The 19,717-nt window shown below is 41.0% G+C and overlaps 1 protein-coding gene across 4 annotated transcripts in view; it reads left to right on the top strand.

Annotated features, from left to right (window-relative positions):
- Window positions 1-1,349: 1,349 nt before the first annotated feature.
- The window catches only part of BICD1 (BICD cargo adaptor 1), a 246,770-nt gene continuing 228,402 nt past the window's right edge, over window positions 1,350-19,717 (top strand). For all 4 annotated transcript variants that reach the window (XM_047066739.1, XM_047066740.1, XM_047066741.1 and 1 more), the window contains exon 1: window positions 1,350-1,562. In XM_047066739.1, the coding sequence (XP_046922695.1) occupies window positions 1,350-1,562 (213 nt within the window). The remainder of the gene's footprint in view (window positions 1,563-19,717) is intronic.

The following is a 19,717-nucleotide window of genomic DNA, read 5'->3' on the forward strand; positions in this document are numbered from 1 at the left end:
CATGGGCTCAAGAACTATTAGCTGTTACTATTTTAAAAATGTTTATTGTAGGGTATATCGGTGGTACCGTATAGAGGGAAATTTCATGCAGTTTTGCTTTATTGAAGAATCAGTAGAGTCATGAAATAATAGTACCCAGAGGCTTACTGGGTGCCTGCATTACAGATCTCTTTTTCGGAACAGATGCCGATCTTGAGGCAAACTGGGCACAGGACCCCTGTGCGAGGGCAAGCAATCTTTAGCGAAGACTCTCTGCAGGGGTAATAAGGCTATTCGATGACAGAGTGAGGTGAACCAGGCCAAGCTGGAGAGCGGAAGGGAGGGAAGGCGGAGGGGGTGGTGGTGGAAGCGGGCGCCTGGGGGCGCGTCTGGCAGGCACTGGAACCCAGCGCTGGTTTGGGTGCCGGAGGCTGCGAGCCCAGGGGGCGAGAAGGATGCGCGGGCCCCGAGCGCGTTAGTTACTGTTTGCTTTTCTTTGGGGAAGGCGCCAAAGGTCTTAGAGCAGGTCCCTGAGCTTGCGCTCACGTCGCAGCGGCAGAGCAGGGGCGTCCCCGCCACTCTCGGGGGCTGCGCGTCCGCGGGGCAAAGCCGTGCGAGGAACTCCCGCCCGCAGCGAGCCGAGCAGGGAGGAGGCTCCCCCCGCGCGCGTCCCGCCGCCTTCGCCTTGGCCTCTGGCCCGCGCTCCCCCCGCCCGTGCAGCCGGCGGCGGCAGCGGCGGTGGCCCCGCGCGCCCGGCGGGAGGCGCCTCGGGATGTTTCCGTCGGTTCCTTCCCTCCCCCCGCGCTGACTCCATCCGCCTCCCCGCCCCCTGCTCGGAGCCGGGGCCAGGCGCGAAGGGAGGGAGCGGGCCCGAGACTGCATCATTCCGCACCGGCTGCAGCACAGCCAGAGGGAGCAGGTGGAGCGAGCGAGCGAGACGCGAGCCGGAGCGCGCCAGGCCCCGGGGAGACTGCAGTGACGCTGCCCCGGAGACATGGCGGCCGGGCGCCTCTGAATAAGCAGAATCCGGAGCCCCTCGTCGTCCGCGGCCGCCGCAGCCCAGGCCATGCCGCACGGCTGCTGAGCGCACGCAGGGGCCGGCCCAGAGGACACATGCGGCAGCGGCTGCCGCCTCGCCCCTGATCCTCTCCCTGCGTTCTCCATGTTGCATTCCTCCTCAGTTTCTCGGGCTGTGTAGCCGCTGCCGCCGGGAGCAGCAGTCAGGGCATCGCTCCGCTCCGCACGTTCACCCAGCCACACTTTTCCATTTTTACCCTTCCCTCCCCACCGCCTTCACCCTTCCCCCCCCCGCCTGCCTCCCATCCATCACCCCACCCCGACACCCCCTCCTGCCTCCATCCGCCGGGGCTATGGCCGCAGAAGAGGTATTGCAGACTGTGGACCATTACAAGACTGAGATAGAGAGGCTGACCAAGGAGCTCACGGAGACGACCCACGAGAAGATCCAGGCTGCCGAGTACGGGCTGGTGGTCCTGGAAGAGAAGCTGACCCTCAAACAGCAGTATGACGAGCTGGAGGCAGAGTACGACAGCCTCAAGCAAGAGCTGGAGCAGCTGAAAGAGGTGAGTTGCCTGTCACCTCATCCCTGCTCGGCCCCCGTCCCCCCACCCCCAACGCCCACTCATCATGTACACAGAAGTCGGGAAGGATGCGGCTGGAAGGAATGTTTCTTCATCTTAGGGTCCTTTGTTGATAAGAGAGGATTGAAAGAGTCCATTGTTCCCCCCCCCCCCCCCGAGAAAAATTGCCCAGGAAATGAATGTATAAGCTGGAATTCGAGAGGCAGTGGCCCTTCAGGCTGTGGGGGAGGGACATTCAGAAGTCTTCAAGTCTTAGCACTCTGAGGCGACCTTCTGCTGGGTTGGAATGTGTAAATCCAACTTCTCAAAACTGCTGTTATTTCAAACCTGGGTTCCAGCGACAATCCCATAATCCACAAAGGCGATGAGTAGGTTTGTGCTGAGGGACCCACAATTTAAGGATGTAGGATCTATGCTACCTCAGCCTTCTGAACGTAACCACTCCTTGATGCAAGAGGGGACTGTTATTAGAAGAACTCCCCGCCAATCCCATTTGACAAAGTCTGGGCAATCTTCATTCTCCTTGACTTTATTCTTGTCATGGGCTGCCTGAGAAAAACAACTTCCCTGGATGATCCCACTGCCTTGATTTCACTTCTGAGTGAGGCAGAGCCATGCCCAAGTCCTGTAAGGTCACCCTGACCAGGGAGGATTTAAACTCCCTTACAAATGGTCTGAATGGTAGGTAGCAAATACATGGGTGGCTGTCCATATCAAATGAGCCTCTTCTGTTTGAAGGGACTATGTTTATAAAATGCGTAACACTTGTCCTTTGTAGTCTTTTCGTATTTGGCTTTTTTAAAAGACTGGCTAATGTTTTGGAAGAAAATAATGGATATGCTTTGATGTCCTGTCAAGCACTCATAAGCATATACATACTGTTGAAGGAACTCAGTCTATTTTACCCGATTCCTGAAGCACTATGGGTAGCAACTCACTGGTTATAAATTTAAATGTACCCACTGCTTTTCAATGTGGCAAGTCTTTATTTTTAGGTGCATTTTGGCATTTAAAGTGTTATTTCTAAATTTAGTATGTATTATTGAAGATGTTTTCTTATCATGTACTCACTTTTTCAGAAGGCATCTGTTTTATGTTGTTACAGTTAAAAAACATGGTTTATGACCTGTCTAATGAACTTGCCTTCTACTTAGTACGTAATATGGCCAACACTTATACTTTCAGGTATGTCTAATTTTTATTCTGATGCCTAAAAGCCAACTAATAAACATACAGTGAACACCCCAACTAGACACCTGATCTTTGTGTATCAGGCTGTTAATTTTGAGTTCATGTTTTTCTTACCATGGACATGTCTGTTCTTAACAACAGCTGGGCTTACTGGTATTGTCCAACTTAGATTAGGTCTGATGTGTTTAAATTCAGCAATGCTAAACCTTATGAAGTCAGGAAACAGGATAGTGATTGTAATTCTCAGAGATGTTTTGATGTTTACACCCATCAACACTGCTTTGCCAAGACGAGGAAGTGCAAACCAGGCAGTGGTAAGCTATCACCTCCTTGATAAAGGAGGTAGACTTCATTTAATGAAGTATTACTGTTAACTGAGCTTCCTGCTTGATTTAAACAACGTTTCTAGGGATATTTCTGTGTCATTTGCACTTAGCCTGCATAGTAAACCATAATGCAATTGTCTTTGCCTTTACTAGACCATGAGCTCTTAAGGCAAGGAATCTGTCTTAATTTACTTTGCATCTAAAGCCTTTAACAAAGCCTAGCACATAGTAAGTGTGTAATAAATATTTTATGGAAAAATAAATTTATACTGGAAGAAGGTACACCTTTATCAAACATTCACTAGTCAGTATTGGTTAGTGTCAGAGAAAGACTAAGAAAATTAGGAGGTATGGGAACTGTTATTGAAACACTATATTACTATCATCAACAATAATGGGGAAAATGAGAAAAAACATTTTGTGAGCATGGTATAACAGTGGTTTCTTAATAAAGAATGATACAAATAGTAGTTATAAATTTTTTTCTTTAAAAATCTAAGGCGTATTTTGTTCTATATAGCAGGAGGTTAATAAAAAATTTATCGTGATTATTTTTACCAAATGATACTCATGTACATATGTATTTTAAGTTGCACTTAGCATAAATTAATTCAGTGTTTTGATTCCTAATGAACTGTCTTAAGCAATTACATACAATTTATTTGAGAGTAATAAAAATAATCATTATATTTGATTGATAGACTAACCTGGTATTTTTATCCTTTAAACATAATGTACACTTTAGTTGGGAATATTATTAAATGAGCTAAATCTGTCTCAATAATATTTCATGTTTGAAAAGTAAATCCAGAAGAATTGTGCAAACAAAGATATCCCAATGATGATATCATATAGAAGCCATTTTTGAAAGACATGTTTTATGAGTGCTCTGATTTTTAAAAGGGAAGTTTTGTTCATTTTCAGGTGCATATAGGTGCATTTCAGGTGCAATGTTACATTTTATCTGTAAAGCCAAGTATAAAAATCTTTGGTTTATTTCTAGGCTCTTTCAACAACTATGATTCATTTAAAAATAATTGGTCCAGTTTATGGGAATATCAACAGAGAAAGACTGTACTGTTTTTCGAAGTTGAACATTAGTAATTTGTAGGGTAGCAATATGGCTCAGGCTTTACAGGTCATTTTGTTTTCAAGAGTCAGCACCCAGCAATGTTGCTGCCCTCCTTCCCAGGCTGATTACCGCTGTGACAATAATGGAAATGAGCAGCATTGCCTGAAGATGTTCAAAATCAAGACAATGAATTCCTGAATGTTTTTCTAGTTATTTCTTCCCTTAGTCTAGATTGCTTTTTGACCTGGCCTGACATCATTTAGAGCTCTGCCCTGTGCCTACATCACTGTCTACATGACCCAAAAGAACACACTTAAAAAGAAAAGTACTAAGGATATGAAAAAAACAATGACTTCTGACATCGTCATAATGTTCTCGTTTTAATTATCTTTGAGGAGCTGGACAAAACCATATACCCGTTAGAATACGTGACCATCATTTTATGATTTCACAAGTAATGCTTGCTTCTCAGTGACCTGAGGGGCACCCATGTCCAGATCCTGCTGATTGTATGTTTGGGATGTGTATAAATCAGCACTGTGAGTGTCATTCAGGCCAAAATAGTGTTTGAAGAAGAGTCATAGTTCTAAAATAATTTTAAAACTAAAAATATACATACATTTAAAAAAAACCCTAGAATTTAAGTTTATTTGTTTTTTGTTTTGTTTTGTTTCTTACTCAAAAAAATATTTGAAATTTAGAAAGTAGTAAAGTTGAGAAAGATCTCCTCAGAAAGGAATGATTCAGCATTCCTGATGGCATTTTAGAAAACATCCATGTGACATCTTTAGAAAAGTTTTGCAGCTAGGTTACAGTAGACTATGTACTAAGAATCTCCAACTCCCTTTTTTTGCTCATGTTCTCAACCCTGACACCAAGGATAGACCCCACTTGCTGAAGAAGCACTTTGTGGGCAATGGGCAGCTTTTCTTCCTGGCACCGATTTTATGATTTTTCAGGGCTATGGTTAAATCATTCAAGGAGTAAACATTGAACTCACACACTTTTTAGAGACTGTCACATTAGGGACCTGAGGAAACCCATTAAATTACTTTGATTCATCTTTAAACAGAAAGTTTTTTCTTCATATGCTTGTTGTATATTCTAAATCATGAAATCATACTGTGGTGGGAATCCCCAGATTTCACTTCCCATCTATAAATAAACATAGAGAATGTTAATAATTCTTTTACCTAAGCTTATATTTTCTTGCTCACTGTTTTTTCAAAAAAGAAATATTTATTTTTATTATCAAATTAATTAAAACATCTAAAATATATCAATGTAGGGTGCCTAGGTGGCTCAGTTGGTTGAGCATCTGACTTCTGATTTTGGCTCGTGATTCCAGGGTTGTGGGATCAAGCCCCGTGTTGTGTGCCAAATGTAGAGACTGCTTGGGATTCTGTCTCCCTCCCGTTGCCCCTCTGCCCCTCTCCCCCACTCACGTGCTCTCTTTCTCGCTCTCTCTCTCTCAAAAAAAAAAAAAAAGAATGATACTTTAAAAAAGTATATGCACATACATTTTTGGAAAGTATTTACAAACAACCTCAACAAACAACACAACCACTTTCAATCATATTTCTTCCTTTCTTTTTTTTTGACCTAATTGCTCTAACTTGCACCCTTCTTTTTATTTCAGCTCAAAATTTCATCTCTGGCAAAGTTATTTCTCAGATATCATTTAGCAAGTTGTTGTATCTTTAATCACACTCATTATGCTTGTATGAACATGTATGGTAACCATGGTTGGGCAATTTTTTTGGATTTGCATGCTTGTGAATATTCTACTATATCATTCCCTTAAATACAGTTGTACTTTATGGACATCGCATTCCAAATTTGAAAATATGATGGCTACTTGCATGTTGAAATATACTGTAAAACATAATGTACCTGTAAATATGGCTTTGAAGGAGAGGAAGGCATGAAGAGATGCACTGACAATAATTCATTGTGCTGAAGGAGAAGACGTGAAGTCAAGTGGCAGGAGTTGAAATTGGAAAGTGGCAGGAGCTACATTTTGCCTTGAAGATGGGGAACCATTAAAAGGAAATGAAAAGAAACACTTTGTAACTGTATTTGGTGCCTTATATCTTATTTGATATTTAAAGTAATTCGAAGACTTACTGCTCATTTTTACAGATAAAAAATAGCAAAAATAATAAAGTGTTTAATTATGTACAAAGCTCCATTTAGGACTAGGCATTTTGCATGTCTTATCTCTGATTCTTACAGCGATCTTTTTATGAGGTAGATATTACTCAAATTATGCAGAAGAGGAAAGTAGGTTTTAGGTTAAGGATTCTTCTCAAGGCTGCCAAACTAAGTGGTGAAACCTGGTTTAGGAAGAAGCCCATTTTCTTCTCACTGCACCATACCACCCGGGAAGGTGGTACACGCCCGCCACAAGTGTGGTTTAGAAAGTCCCAGCGTTGGCTCTAGAGGGTGGATTGGAGCTGTGCGGGAACGGTAGGGATGGTGAGGAGGGGTCACACCTAACAGCCCTTCAGGAGGTGTAGGGTGGAACCCAATGCTGGGTGACTAGATGTGGAAGGTATGGGAAAGAATAGAGTGGTGTATTTTCTTAGGATGTGTAGAAGGTGGTTCCATTTACAAAGGAAGGTGCTATGGGGTAGAGCAGTTTTAGAGGGTAAGGTTGATGGCCAAGGCATATGAGTCCTTTTAATTCATGTTTTCTTTGAGGGGAGGCATAAGTTCCATGAGACAATCCAGTACTCAACCCTCAATTTAATAAAACAAATGAGTAATTTGTGCAATTAGTCACCATTTCATTCAGACCTAATTTCCAGAACACAGAAGACATGAACAACTTAACAGTGTTTTCACCAGTTAGTTTGACTGCATTTTGAATTAGGAGATTTGAAAATTAATAAACAATGGGCAAAGAAGCTGGGCTGACACAGCGAGGGCCCAGAGGTCAGCCTAAGTGGAAAACAGTCCTTGCTGACCTCTTCAGTTAGAGAGGGGCCTGGGAGAAACAGCTCACACCCCTTGCTGACTGAAAACTTGAAATTGCATTAGTGTTTTGTTTTGTTTTTATTTGAGAGAGAGAGAGAGAGAGAGAGAGAGAGAAAGAGCATGTGAGCAGGGAGTGGGACAGATGTAGAAAGAGAATTCTAAGCAGGTTCCACACTCAGTGTGGAGCCTGACATTGGGCTTGATCCCACAACCCTGGGATTATGACCTGAGCGGAAATCAAGAGTCAGATGCTCAATCGACTGAGTCACCCAGGCGCCCCTTTTGAATTTAAGTTTTTTTTCCTTTCCTTTTTTGGTGACAAGAGTTTGATTGCTCCTTCAGAATTATGATTCTGTAATTACAACAATTTATGGCAACAATCCAAGTTAGGTAAAATCATATACAAGTTAATAGTTTCTCCTTTCTCTCCTCCCAATTCTGTCTGTATTTCTAATACTTTGATGAGTATTCTTTTATACTTGTTTTAAATGTCTTTAAACATAAATCCATTGGCAGGGTTGTTGTTTCTATTCCTTTGTTTTTATAAAAATGGGGTCACTTTATACATATTACTTTGCAACCTGCTGTCTTTCATTTAATACTGTATCCTTTTAGAATGCAGATTTTTCTAGAGCAGGGCTACCTTTTTTAAGGCACTGATGTTGCAAGTGTGAAGAAAATTGGACTGCGTAGAGAAGAAAACCAGAGAATCTCAGGGAGGGTGGGTGACTCTGGGGGCTTGGAGGGAGCAGGTGGCCCAGCTTCTGCCCTGAGGATGGCTCTGGTGCTGAAAGAGAGAAAATAAGTGCAGGCGTGTGTAAAACAAATGGATGGTGTTTGTTGGGTTGTCCTGTGGCAGGCCTGTGTGATAATACCAAGGAAAAAGATGGAAAGTCTTGTGGGTGAATTAGCAGCAGTTTTGATTCTTGTCTTCTTGGCTGACGATGGAGCTATGTGTATCAGCATAATAGGTGGCTAGGTTCCATGGCCAGCAAGAGCTGGTCCTGCAGTGTGACTGCATCCTGTCCATACTGGGTCTTGGTGAGAAGCCAAGATGATTCAGACAATTGGGCCTCTTTATGTTCTCCCATCTTTGCCCCGTGATAGTTGAGTTTTGAGATAGTTGGTTAGGCTCTTCCACAGCACGGCATATTTGGCATGTCATGAAGTCGATGGAGATCAGTGGGTACAAGACAGGAGATTGTTTGGCAAAAGAGTTCTTCCTTATTACAATGAAAAAGAATAGAAGAATGACAATTGATACCTTTTCCTTCTGGGATTTAATTATTTTGTCTATAAAATTAAGGGGATGGGATAGATAATTTCTATGATTTTTTGCAGCTCTAAATTTCTGTGATGCTGTGTTTTAGAGTTACCTTGTCTACTTATTTTATCTACCTGTCCTTTACTTTTCAAATTCGTTCTAATTTTTTTTTTTTTTTTACAAAATACAGAATGATCTTATGTAATTACAGTAATGTTTACCTAGCCTTTAGGGATGTGCATCAGCTGTTTTTGGTATTTTTCGTCCTATCTATTTTTGCTCTGGTCACTCACTTCTAGCCAGGATAATCCACTTGTTTTCACACTTGTATTCTGTCCATTTATTTATTTATTTATTTTTAATAATTCACAGTTTTCCTTTCCTTTGATACCTGGCCCAAACTCCTTTTCCTTCTGGATTCACTTTAGTTCTTTAATCATATCTATATTGTTATAGAACTGATTCATTGAGTTTATTTCATTGACATATTTGTACTTGGCTTCAGAGAGCAGAACCATGGCCCAGTGGGTCTCTGGGAGCCAGATTTGGGGCCCAAATCAAGAACTAACAAGTACAGGTGTCCAATAATGGAATGAGGCAGCTTTCTTTAGGAAGTAGTGAGCTCCCTGTCACCAAAAAAATTTAAGGAAAGGCTAGGCAACCACATGCTAGAAACACTGTCTGGAAGGTTCATACTTAGAAAGGAGTTTATGTAGAGTGATCTCCAAGTTTCCCCCCAACCCAATCTGAGTTTTTTTGATTTTATCATTTCATGTGTTCCAAGTAATTTCATACCTTTATGTGTTTTTAATATGCTCTTCCCCATGACTAGATAACAGTGTTTCCAACTTGGTTACATTTTTCTGTTTAATGTTTAGCATTTTGCTGTATTTCTGACTTTGAATATTTGGAATGTTTTCAAAGTATATCAAAAGTTTATCTTAATTTTGATTTATGTTTTGCTTGATTTTCAATAGGAAACATGCATAATAAAGAATTTAAGGTGACTACATCTGTAAATTCGGGGTAATATCCATGAAACTTTGTATAGTTTGAAGCTATATGGTTACATTGAGGGGGGGTCTATAGCCTCTAGAGTATTTGTTTTCGTACACACACACACAGTGATATATTTTGTCATTTACACTTAGTTCAGTATTTTGTATCTGCACTGTCAACTGTTTTCATTAGGTAGCAATCTGAGTTTTTGTTTTGCTTTAGATTGCCCATGCCTGTTGTTGTGTTTCAGTTATCCATTCAAAAGTTTGTATTGAGTGGCTACTATGTTGGGCACTATGCCACATGGTGAAGATACAGTGTTGAGCAAGACAGACAAGATGGAGGTGCCTGAATGGAGCTTATGTTTCAGACCTGGGAGAGAGTCCACAAACACACACAGTCAGGATGTGAGAAATGCCACAAGTGAAGAGATGGAGACTGGCTAGGGATGGTGTGATCAGGAAAGCCTCTCTAGGAGGTGATGGTTGAGCCTGGACCTGAATGATGAAGGGCCCATCCTGTGGAAGAAGGGATTTTGAGGAAGGGGTACAAGTACAAAGATCATAGAACTCTGTTTGTGGTTGTTAGGGGAAATGATGGGTCACCATGCCTTGTAAGTATAGCCATTCATATTTGAAAAGTGACCATTTATAAAGTACTATATTATCTTTAGAGTTTTGGATGAGATTTTGGGTCTCAGCATAGGAAGTGTGTAAGCAAAGCCTAAATATGCTCTCTGGGATCTTCTTTTGGAAGAGTTGGGTCAGAATCAGTGACTTTCTATACGGACTACTCATTAGGGTCACCTGGGTGATTTACAAAAATACTGCTGCCTTGACCCCATGATCCCGCTCCGGCTTCCCCCCTGGGCAGTTCAGAGTCTTTGGGGGTGAAGCCGGGGCTTTGTTATGTTAACCCTTCTCCCCTTATAGGTACAGTTAGGGCTGAGAACCTCTCCTAGAAACTTCCAACTCTAGGACTAAATGACTATAGGAATAGAAGTGTTCTGTAAGAAAAGCTGGGAAGTTATGAGCTAATATATAAACCTTAATTGCACAGTCTTTTTGCTTCTCCAGTTTCTGAAAACTAAAACACTGTAGGGGCACCTGGATGGCTCAGTCAATTAAGTGTCTGACTTCAGCTCAAGTCATGATCTTGCGTCTGTGAGTTCAAGCCCCGCGTCGGGCTCTGTGCTAACAGCACAGAGCCTGGAACCTGCTTCAGGTTCTGTGTCTTCCTCTCTCTCTGCCCCTCCCCCACTCACGCTCTTCTCTGTGTCTCTCAAAAATGAATAAACAGTAAAATAATTAAAAACAAAAAACTAAAACACTGTAAAGCCTTTCAGAAAACCAACAGATATCATCAAAAACTTGACTGCGTTGGACAGAAATGTATGTTAAATGAGACTGTGTTTATTTTTATATACTCTAGGGTTCTTTAAAGTTTACTTTAAAAGTTGTCTTCTTTGGGGCGCCTGGGTGGCTCAGTTGGTTGAGCGTCCGACTTCAGCTCAGGTCACGATCTCACGGTCCATGAGTTCGAGCCCTGTGTCGGGCTCTGGGCTGATGGCTCAGAGCCTGGAGCCTGCTTCCGATTCTGTGTCTCCCTCTCTCTCTGGCCCTCCCCTGTTCATGCTCTGTCTCTCTCTGTCTCAAAAATAAATAAAAAACATTAAAAAAAATTAAAAAAAAGTCTTCTTTGTTGAATCTGTTTTTTTGCTTTATTCTGTTTGCAGTTGCTAATGCAAACTTTACAAGTTTATAAATAGAGAATTAAAAAAGAATTGCTTTGATTGATCTTTAACTTCTGGGGTTCTTTTTTTAATTATTAACGTTTATTTATTTATTTTGAGAGAGAGAGAGAGAGTGGGGGGAGGGAAAGAGAGAGAGGGAGACAGGATCTCAGGCAGGCTCCACACTGTCAGCGCAGAGCCTGACATTGGGCTCAGTTTTGCGAACCATGAGATCATGACCTGAACTGAAATCAAAAGGATGCTTGATGGACTGAGCCACCCAGGCACCCCTGGGGTTATTTACAATTGTTCTTTTGGTTATACATGCTCACTGTTTTCAAACAGTATTTTATGGAGAAAAAGCACTCTTCTGAAATGTAATCTTTAACTGGTGTGTTTCTGTCTTTAAAATTAGAATTGAAAATAAGAAACCTGTTTACATTTATGGGAAGTACCCGGTGACAGCAATTTCCTTAAGAATGTTTGTTGCAGTTTGGCGTGGGTCTGTAATGGAAGGTTCAGAATGACGGGTCTTTGTTTTTCTCTTGCATACTGCAGACTAATGTGGAATCAAATGCCACTGCTGAAGAGGCCTTATCCGTCACTTTTTGAAATTGAAAAAGGTTTATATTATAACGGATGTGTGTTGTTGATAAGCCTTACTGAGTGCCATTCTCTAGAAGGTTTTAGGAGATTTTTTTTTTAAGTTGACCTCTGTGTGAGGTAACTAGATGGAGACAGGACTGGACATGACTTCTGTTGTTGAGCTGAAGATACTGTCATCTTGCACATTATCTTTTTGGCATATACAACCATTTTTTCCCGCTTTAAATCACAATGTGGCTTGCTTTCTGCTAATGCTGGCGTATGTGTGCAGAGCTTTTAAACCCAAAACCTCAAGTAAACATAATTAGGAAGGAAAAGCAACCATTACAGAGGGGAAGAAAGGGGTATATTGCACTTGGAAACCAATTCTGAATACCTTTTGAATTGTTGGCTTTTTGGATTATTTAAAAAAAAATTGATACTGGGGACTCCTGGGTGGCTCATTCGGTTAAGTGTCTGACTTCGGCCTGGGCAGGATCTCACAGTTTGTGGGTTTGAGCCCCGCATTGGGCTCTGTGCTGACAGCTTGGAGCCTGCTTCGGATTCTGTGTCTCCCTCTCTCTGACCCTCCCCCGTTCATGCTCTATCTCTCTCTGTCTCAAAAATAAATAAACGTTAAAAAAAATTAAAAAAGATATGATACCGGTTCTTAAGTAGTGTTGGTAATTCAGAATTAACTATGGCTTAATGATCTTCTTTTAGTTAATATTTTAAAATAATTTAGGGGCACCTGGGTAACCCAGTCATTCATTGAGCCTCTGACTCTTGATTTTGGCTCAGGCATTATCCAGGGTTGTGGGACTGAGCCCTGCGTTGGGTTCTGTGATGAATGTAGAGCCTTCTTGGAGTCTCTCTCTCTCTCTCTCTCTCTCTCTCCCAAAAAAAAAAAAAAAAAAGTCCACCTCCTTCAAAGAGGGGAGAACACATGGGCATACACACACACACACACACACACACACACACACACACACACACAAAATAATTTAGAACTAGAACCCTAAGAGACCTCAGGGTGTCTGTCTTAATTACTGTAGTTACCATTATATGTGCTTTTTTTTTTTCATTGTAGCAAAATAAATACAATACCTTTGCAAGTAACTTTGAAGTGTTTGGGATAATATGAGCTATTATTTGCTAGAATTGAGACCAAGATCTCAAATCCACAATTATATTTTTAGACAATGGTCACAGTAAGACATTTCAGGGAAAGACAATGAAAAGAACTTTATACCCATGAGGTTTTTGTCATCATTGATCAGTTTGAAGTGAAAAAATTTTAAGTTGCATTTTTAAAAAAAGTTTATTTATTTTGAGAGAGAGGGAATGAGGGTGAGTAAGCAGGGAACGGGCAGAGAGAGAGGGAGAGAGAGCATCCCAAGCAGGCTCCATGCTGAGAGCGTGGAGTGTGGAGCTCACTGGGGGGCTCAATCTTATGAGCCATGCGTGACCTGAGCCAAAATCAAGAGTCAGGCACTTAACCCACTGAGCCACCCAGGCACCCCTTAAGTTGTATTTTAATTTGTGATACCCATGTGATTTAGAAATACAGAAAATGGACACCAGAGTAAATACTGTGAGCAGATCATTGCATAAAGCTAAATAATGGTTCATTCATTCTTCCCTACAATAATGATATATTTAGCACCTTCTATGTGTTAGGCATAGAACTGGATGCTGAGGATACACCAGAGAACAATTCCAACAGAAATCTTGGTGATGGAGGGAGACAAGGAGAGGGTAGTGTGGGGACAATAAACAAAATGAGTAAGTAAAATAGAATGTTAGATGGTCCTAAGTGGTAGAGAGAAAGAGCAGAGAAGAGGGAGATAGGCTTTGAAGTGGGAAAATGTTACTATTTCCAATAGTGTGGTCAGAGAGAGGCTCCTTGAGAGGGATGGCAAAGAGGCCACCTGACTGGCTGGGATTGAGTGAGGGGGGTGAATAGTAAACGAGGCAGAGAGGGAATGGGGGTTAAATGATGAATCAACTTTTAGGTTATTACCAGGACTACGCCTTTTGGTCTCAGTGAGATGGGAAACTTGAGAAGGATTTGGAGCAAAGGAGTCACAATGCTCTTTTTCCCCACATTGAGATAATCTGTGCATACTTTCAAGTAAGACTTAACTTCTTTTTGGGAAAAGGAATTTAAATTGAACTGGTAGCTCCTGAGATGTGATGTATCCTTTTTTTAAACTCTCCTCCATAGCAAGTATTTAATAGATATTTATGGTATTGCATTGATTGAGGCTGGAAAAAAATGATGAAGTTATTCAGGTATTTTATTTTCTTTTTAAAGAATATTTATTTAAGTAATCTCTACACCCAGTGTGGGGCTCGAACTCAAAACCCCAAGATCGAGAGTCACATGCTCTACACACTGAGTCAGCCAGGTGCCCCGGGTAGCCAATTATTTTGAAAAGAGGATGGATTAGACCACTGTTTTAAAAATAACCATTTGTATCATGTCTCTGCCTTTTGGCTAAGATCAAGTGTAAAAATAGCCATTTGTTTGATTGATTAAACCAGTTCGCTAAAGAGACACTGTGCTGACTTTTCTGGTTCCTTGTACCTGAATCTTTAACTTTCTTTTATTCTGTCTCTTATTCTAGACCTTATGAACCATCCAGTAGATCCCAGTCGAAGGTGACAGAAAGACAATTTCAACATTCTATTATAGATTCTGTGTTATGGTTGATATCCTACTTTCTGAGGCACTGGAATGGATGCTAGTCATTATTTCATTCATTTGTATATTAAAAATTTATTTAATGTTTATTCATTTTTGAGAGACAGAAGGAGACAGAGCGTGATCAGGGGAGGGGCAGAGAGAGAGGGAGACACAGAATCCAAAGCAGGCTCCAGGCTCTGAGCTGTCGGCACAGAGCCCGATGCGGGGCTCGAGCTCACACATCGAGAGATCATGAGCTGAGCCGAAGTCAAATGCTTAGCTGACTGAGCCACCCAGGCACCCCTACATATTAAATTTTTTTTAGTTGAAGTATATTTGGCATACAGTATTGTATAGGTTCAGGTGATTTAACATTTATATACATGGTGAAATGATTACCATGATAAATCTGGCCACTATCTGTTACCATGTGAAGTTGTTGCCTATTATTATGTATGTTCTGTACTGTACAATGCACGCTGTATCCTCATGTCTTGCTTATTTTATAATTGGAAGTTTGTTTGTATTAAATATTTAGGATCAGTTGTATGCTAAGCATTATGGTTGTTATACGAAAATGAGGAAGACACAGTGTCTATGTATTAAAAAAATTTTTTTAAGTTTATTTATTTTGAGAGAGAGAGAGAGAACACGAATAGGGGAGAGGCAGAGAGAGAGGAAGAGAGAGAATCCCAAGCAGGCTCTGCACTGTCAGCACGGAGCCCGATGTGGGGTTTGAACCCACAAACTGCAAGACCATGACCTGAGCTGAAACCAAGAATCAGGTGCTGAACCTACAGAGCCACCTACGTGCCTCGAAATGGTCTATATTTTTAAGTTAGTTATTTACTCTTGGTAGCAACAGACATGAACAAAGGTGATTATGATACTTTATTGGAAAGGTCATGGGCTTTTTTTTTAATGTTTGTTTCTTTATTTTGAGGGAGAGAGAGCATGTGTGCAAGAGCGGGGGATGTGCAGAGAGAGAGAGAGAGAGAGAGAGAGATCAAGAGCAAGAGAGAGAGAATCTGAAGCAGGCTCCTCACGGTCAGTGCAGAGTCTGAAGTGGGGCTCGAACTCACAAACTGCAAGATCATGACCTGAGCTGAAATCAAGTCAGATGCTCAAATGACTGAGCCACCCAGGCGCCCCAAGGTCATGGGCTTTTGAGTCAGAGTGCTGTGTGATCTTAACACTTAAAACTCTATGAACCTCACTTTCTTCTTCTGTAAAATAGGGAAAGATATTAACTATGGGTGTTAAAGAAAAATCCCTGTGAGGGATGTAAAAGAGTTCTTGACACATAGTAAACACCTGATAAATGATGGATGTGTTGGGGATGATGATAATAATAATAAAATAACAATAAAAACAGTAACGTGTTGGCTGTGCTTGATAGGATACTGAAGTGGAGGGCAGCAAAGTTAACTGAAAAGAATCAGAGAAAGCTTCCTGATTGAGGCAACATGTGAGAGGGCATTGAAGAACAAGTAGGGCTTTATCAGGCAGCTGAGAGGGCAGAGTCATTCAGTAAGATGGAAACCACCTGCAAAGGAGGGAAGGTTGGAGGGATTGACGCTTCTCAGCTGTGGTGGCTGCAGTAGGTGGTGTTTGAAATGAGATAAGAGGTGGGGGGTGAGCCTGGGGAGATGGTTTGGGGCCAGAGGGGGAAAGGTCTTCTAATGAGGTTGTCAGTCCCCACCAGCCAAGGCCTTGGTGCTGACTGTGATGTCTGCCATGAGAAGGCTCTGCCAGTGACAGCAGGCTCAGCCACCCTGGAGGAAGGTACCGCTAACAAATCAGGGGGCTGGAAATATCTGCTATTTGTATGTGCTCTGTGGGGTATGTTTTAGGGTTTGTTTTAGCCTCATGGCTTTTTGTGAATCTGAGAGTGGCAGCTTCCCGGTCTTTTACCGCCATTGTGGTCAGGTCGCCTAATTGCCTGTTAGTTTGGGCCCTCAGCGCCCACTGTCTCTTCACGGCATTGGGCTGGTGCTGCTCCTCATGGTCCTGATCTCTCACATCCCCCTCGGATTCCTGACTCTGTCAGCTCTGAGAGCCACTAGTGTCCTGCAGTCTTGACATAGATCCTTTAAAAATTTTTTTTTTTAAAGTTTTAAATTTTATTTAAACCCAAGTTAGTTAACATATAATGTAATAATGGTTTCAGGAGTAGTTGACATAGATTCTAATCTGTTGGTCAAGTCTTTGGATATGTTAAGCTCTGTCCATACCGGACTTGAACATTCTCTGCCATTGGGTTTTGCTAATTAAATTTAATTGCTGTTTTCCTCCTGTTGTCTTTTCTCTCAGTTGCCATTGATTCAGGTTCAACCTTCCTTTTGCTTCTCCTCTGGGACAATCTCTCTTACAGCTTGTGAACAGGAGCAGGTCACTTATGGGGAAGTTCAGGAGCTTAAACTATTCTAATGCTATGAGAAAAGTCTTGAAAATTTCCAAGCAGGAAAATAATATAATTAGTTTTGTATATTTTTAAAGTTTATTTATTTATTTTGAGATGGGGGAAGGGAGAAAAAGAATGAGAGAGAGAGAACCCAAGCAGGCTCCACACTGTCAGTGCTGAGTCTGTTGTGGGGCTCCATTCCACAAACTGTGAGATCATGACCTGAACCCCAATCAAGAGTTGGGTGGTTAATTGACTGAGCCACCCAGGCACCCAGGTTTATATTTTAAAATTGTGATTTTTGGTTTTTGGTTCTGCCAGTACAGTGGTCTAGGACCTCTGACTAACCCTTCTGCTGGAAACAGTTAAAGATACTTGATAACATATAACACTATCCCTTAAAATGCACAAGTGAATTGGCTATTTGGGAAGGATTCTCAGAGGCTAAAACTGAATTAAAGTGGAAACCCTTAGAACTAAGTAGTACATCAAAGCTGACTTTGGCTTTGAGTGCTTTTGCTGAATCAGGTAAAAATGAGCATTGTTTCTGTGGGCTGCTTGGGGTAGAGAAAATAGGAGAGAGAAAAAACCTAATGTCCTTCTAAGTTTGAGGCCCAAAGGACTTAATGCTCAGTGTAAGGGACAATTGGATATATTGTCCTTCCCCACCTCCATCACCTGACTACATGAAAAATTGGGTCTTTTTCCTTAGATTTCATATTCCCCACAATTGGTTCTCACCATAGACAGCAGATTGTTCACACAGAATGTATGTGTATGGAGGGGATGAATCCAAAAAAATCTTAAGGTCCTAAAGTCAGAATTTGGAATGATTCCAGGTTGGTCATGCCTGCAGACACATCTGTCAGAAGCAAATACAGACCTGCTCTAAGAAACCTACTGACATGATAGGTTAGAAAGAATCAACACAGATAATATTCTGAAAAATACGAAGGGTGCCTGGGTGGCTCAGTTGGTTAAGTATCAGACTCTTGATCTCAGTTCAGGTCTTGATCTCAGGGCCGTGAGTTCAGGCTCCATGCTGGGCTCCACACTGGGTATGAAGCCTACTTTAAAAATAAACAAACAAACAAACAAACAAATAAATAAATAAATGGCAAAATATACAAGGAGCAAGGCACCTTTGGCTCCACATCTTTGTCATTACCTTTTAAATTTTAATTTATTTATTTTTATTTGAGAGAAAGAGAGGGAGAGAGAGAGAGGGAGGGAGAGAGTCATAAGCAGACTTGGGGCTCAATCCCACCACCCTAGGATCATGACCTGAACTGAAATCAAGAGTTGGATGCTCAACCGACTAAGCCACCCAGGCATCCCCTGGTCATTACTTTGTACTGTTAAACTTTAGGATATTTGCCTCACTGGTAGATGTGAAAGTTATCTCATTGTAGATTTGGTTTGCATTTTGGAGATTGTTAATGAGGGTAAGCATCTTCTTAGATGTTTACAAGTATTTATGTTTCCTCATTATTGAAAGGACTTTTTTTGTGTCTTTTGCCCATTTTTCTATTGGGGTTGTTTATGTTCTTTTTACCCGTTTGTAGGAGTATATCTGTGCTGTGTAGACTAAGCCTTCTCAGTCATATAAGCCGGAAATCTTTTCCTAGTTTGTGCCTTGTCTTTTGACAGTTTCTGGGGTGTCTTTGATGAGGAGGAGTTCATAATTTTAATTTGGTTGACTTATTATTTTATGTTGATACATTGTGTGTTTTTTTAAGTTTACTTATTTATTTTGAGAGAGAATGAGCGAGAGAGCTGTCAGCATGGAGCCCGATGCAGGGTTCAATCTGACGAGCTGTGAGATCATGACCTGAGCCAAAGTCGGATGCCCAACTGACTGAGTCACCCAGGTGCCCCTATAATAACATTCTTAATAGCTGGTGGAATACTTCTTCCTATTTTTTTCTTCTTTAGAACCCATTGGTTTTAGGAAGTCTTCTTTGCTCTCACTGACTCTTTGCTTTGATAGGCTTTCAACGTTTACAAGGAAACAACAAGTGAATGAGGGCAGATCACACCATTTCTATCTCACCAGTAAGTGTTAAGGAGAAGGATGCCAAGTGTTTGGTTGTGGTTGTCCTAGACTTTGCATACATTTTTATAAGCAAAGCAGGCAAGCTCCAGAAAAGGAACTAAATTGTCTAATTAGATGTTACTAGAAAACTTAATGGGATCTGTGCTCTAATTCTTAAGAAGTCACTTGGGAGAAAAATATTATTTAAGGGCTTTTCATAAAGTATTAAAGATATAAGTTCGAATCCCTTTTTGGTTTTTGAGCAAGCACATGCATATTTCTAACTTAAGCATCTGGAATATCTTACTACTTGAAGCTCTGAAAATTCTTCCTTTGGTTATTTTCTTCTCATGACAGTTGTTGGAAAAACAAACTTGTAGACTACTTCCCAATTCACTGGTCTACTTAGGTATAAATAACATCATAATACCATAAAATTTAAAACTTTTATGGAAAGCGTCAGGTGAAGTATTACTTAAGTAGGAATTAACTTATTTTTTTATCATTTTACATGATTCCATTTATAGTATTATGAAAAATGTAATTGTTCCTCTTAAGTTGAAAAATTCATAGTATTACTTTTGTTCCGATAGTTTTAAACCAATAATTTTCTCTTATGTTTATAGCTTAATTACATTTTCAAGTCACAATATTTGACCTTTTCCCCTTCATAATATTAACTATACGAAGAAGAAAGGTTCAGCAATGCAGCATTATATGGAAACTCCCTCTTTAACATTACAAAATAAGATTTCTCCAGTCCCTTTTTCTACCCAAATCCTTTTCTTTTCTTTCTTTTTCTTTTCTTTTCTTCTTCTTCTTCTTCTTCTTTTTCTTTTTTTTTTTTTTTTTGATATTTTT

The sequence above is a fragment of the Lynx rufus genome, unplaced genomic scaffold (genome assembly GCF_022079265.1).
Source record: "Lynx rufus isolate CCGP_SWC_20201006 ecotype Redwood Valley unplaced genomic scaffold, mLynRuf1.p SCAF_7, whole genome shotgun sequence".
Classification (NCBI taxonomy): Eukaryota; Metazoa; Chordata; class Mammalia; order Carnivora; family Felidae; genus Lynx; species Lynx rufus.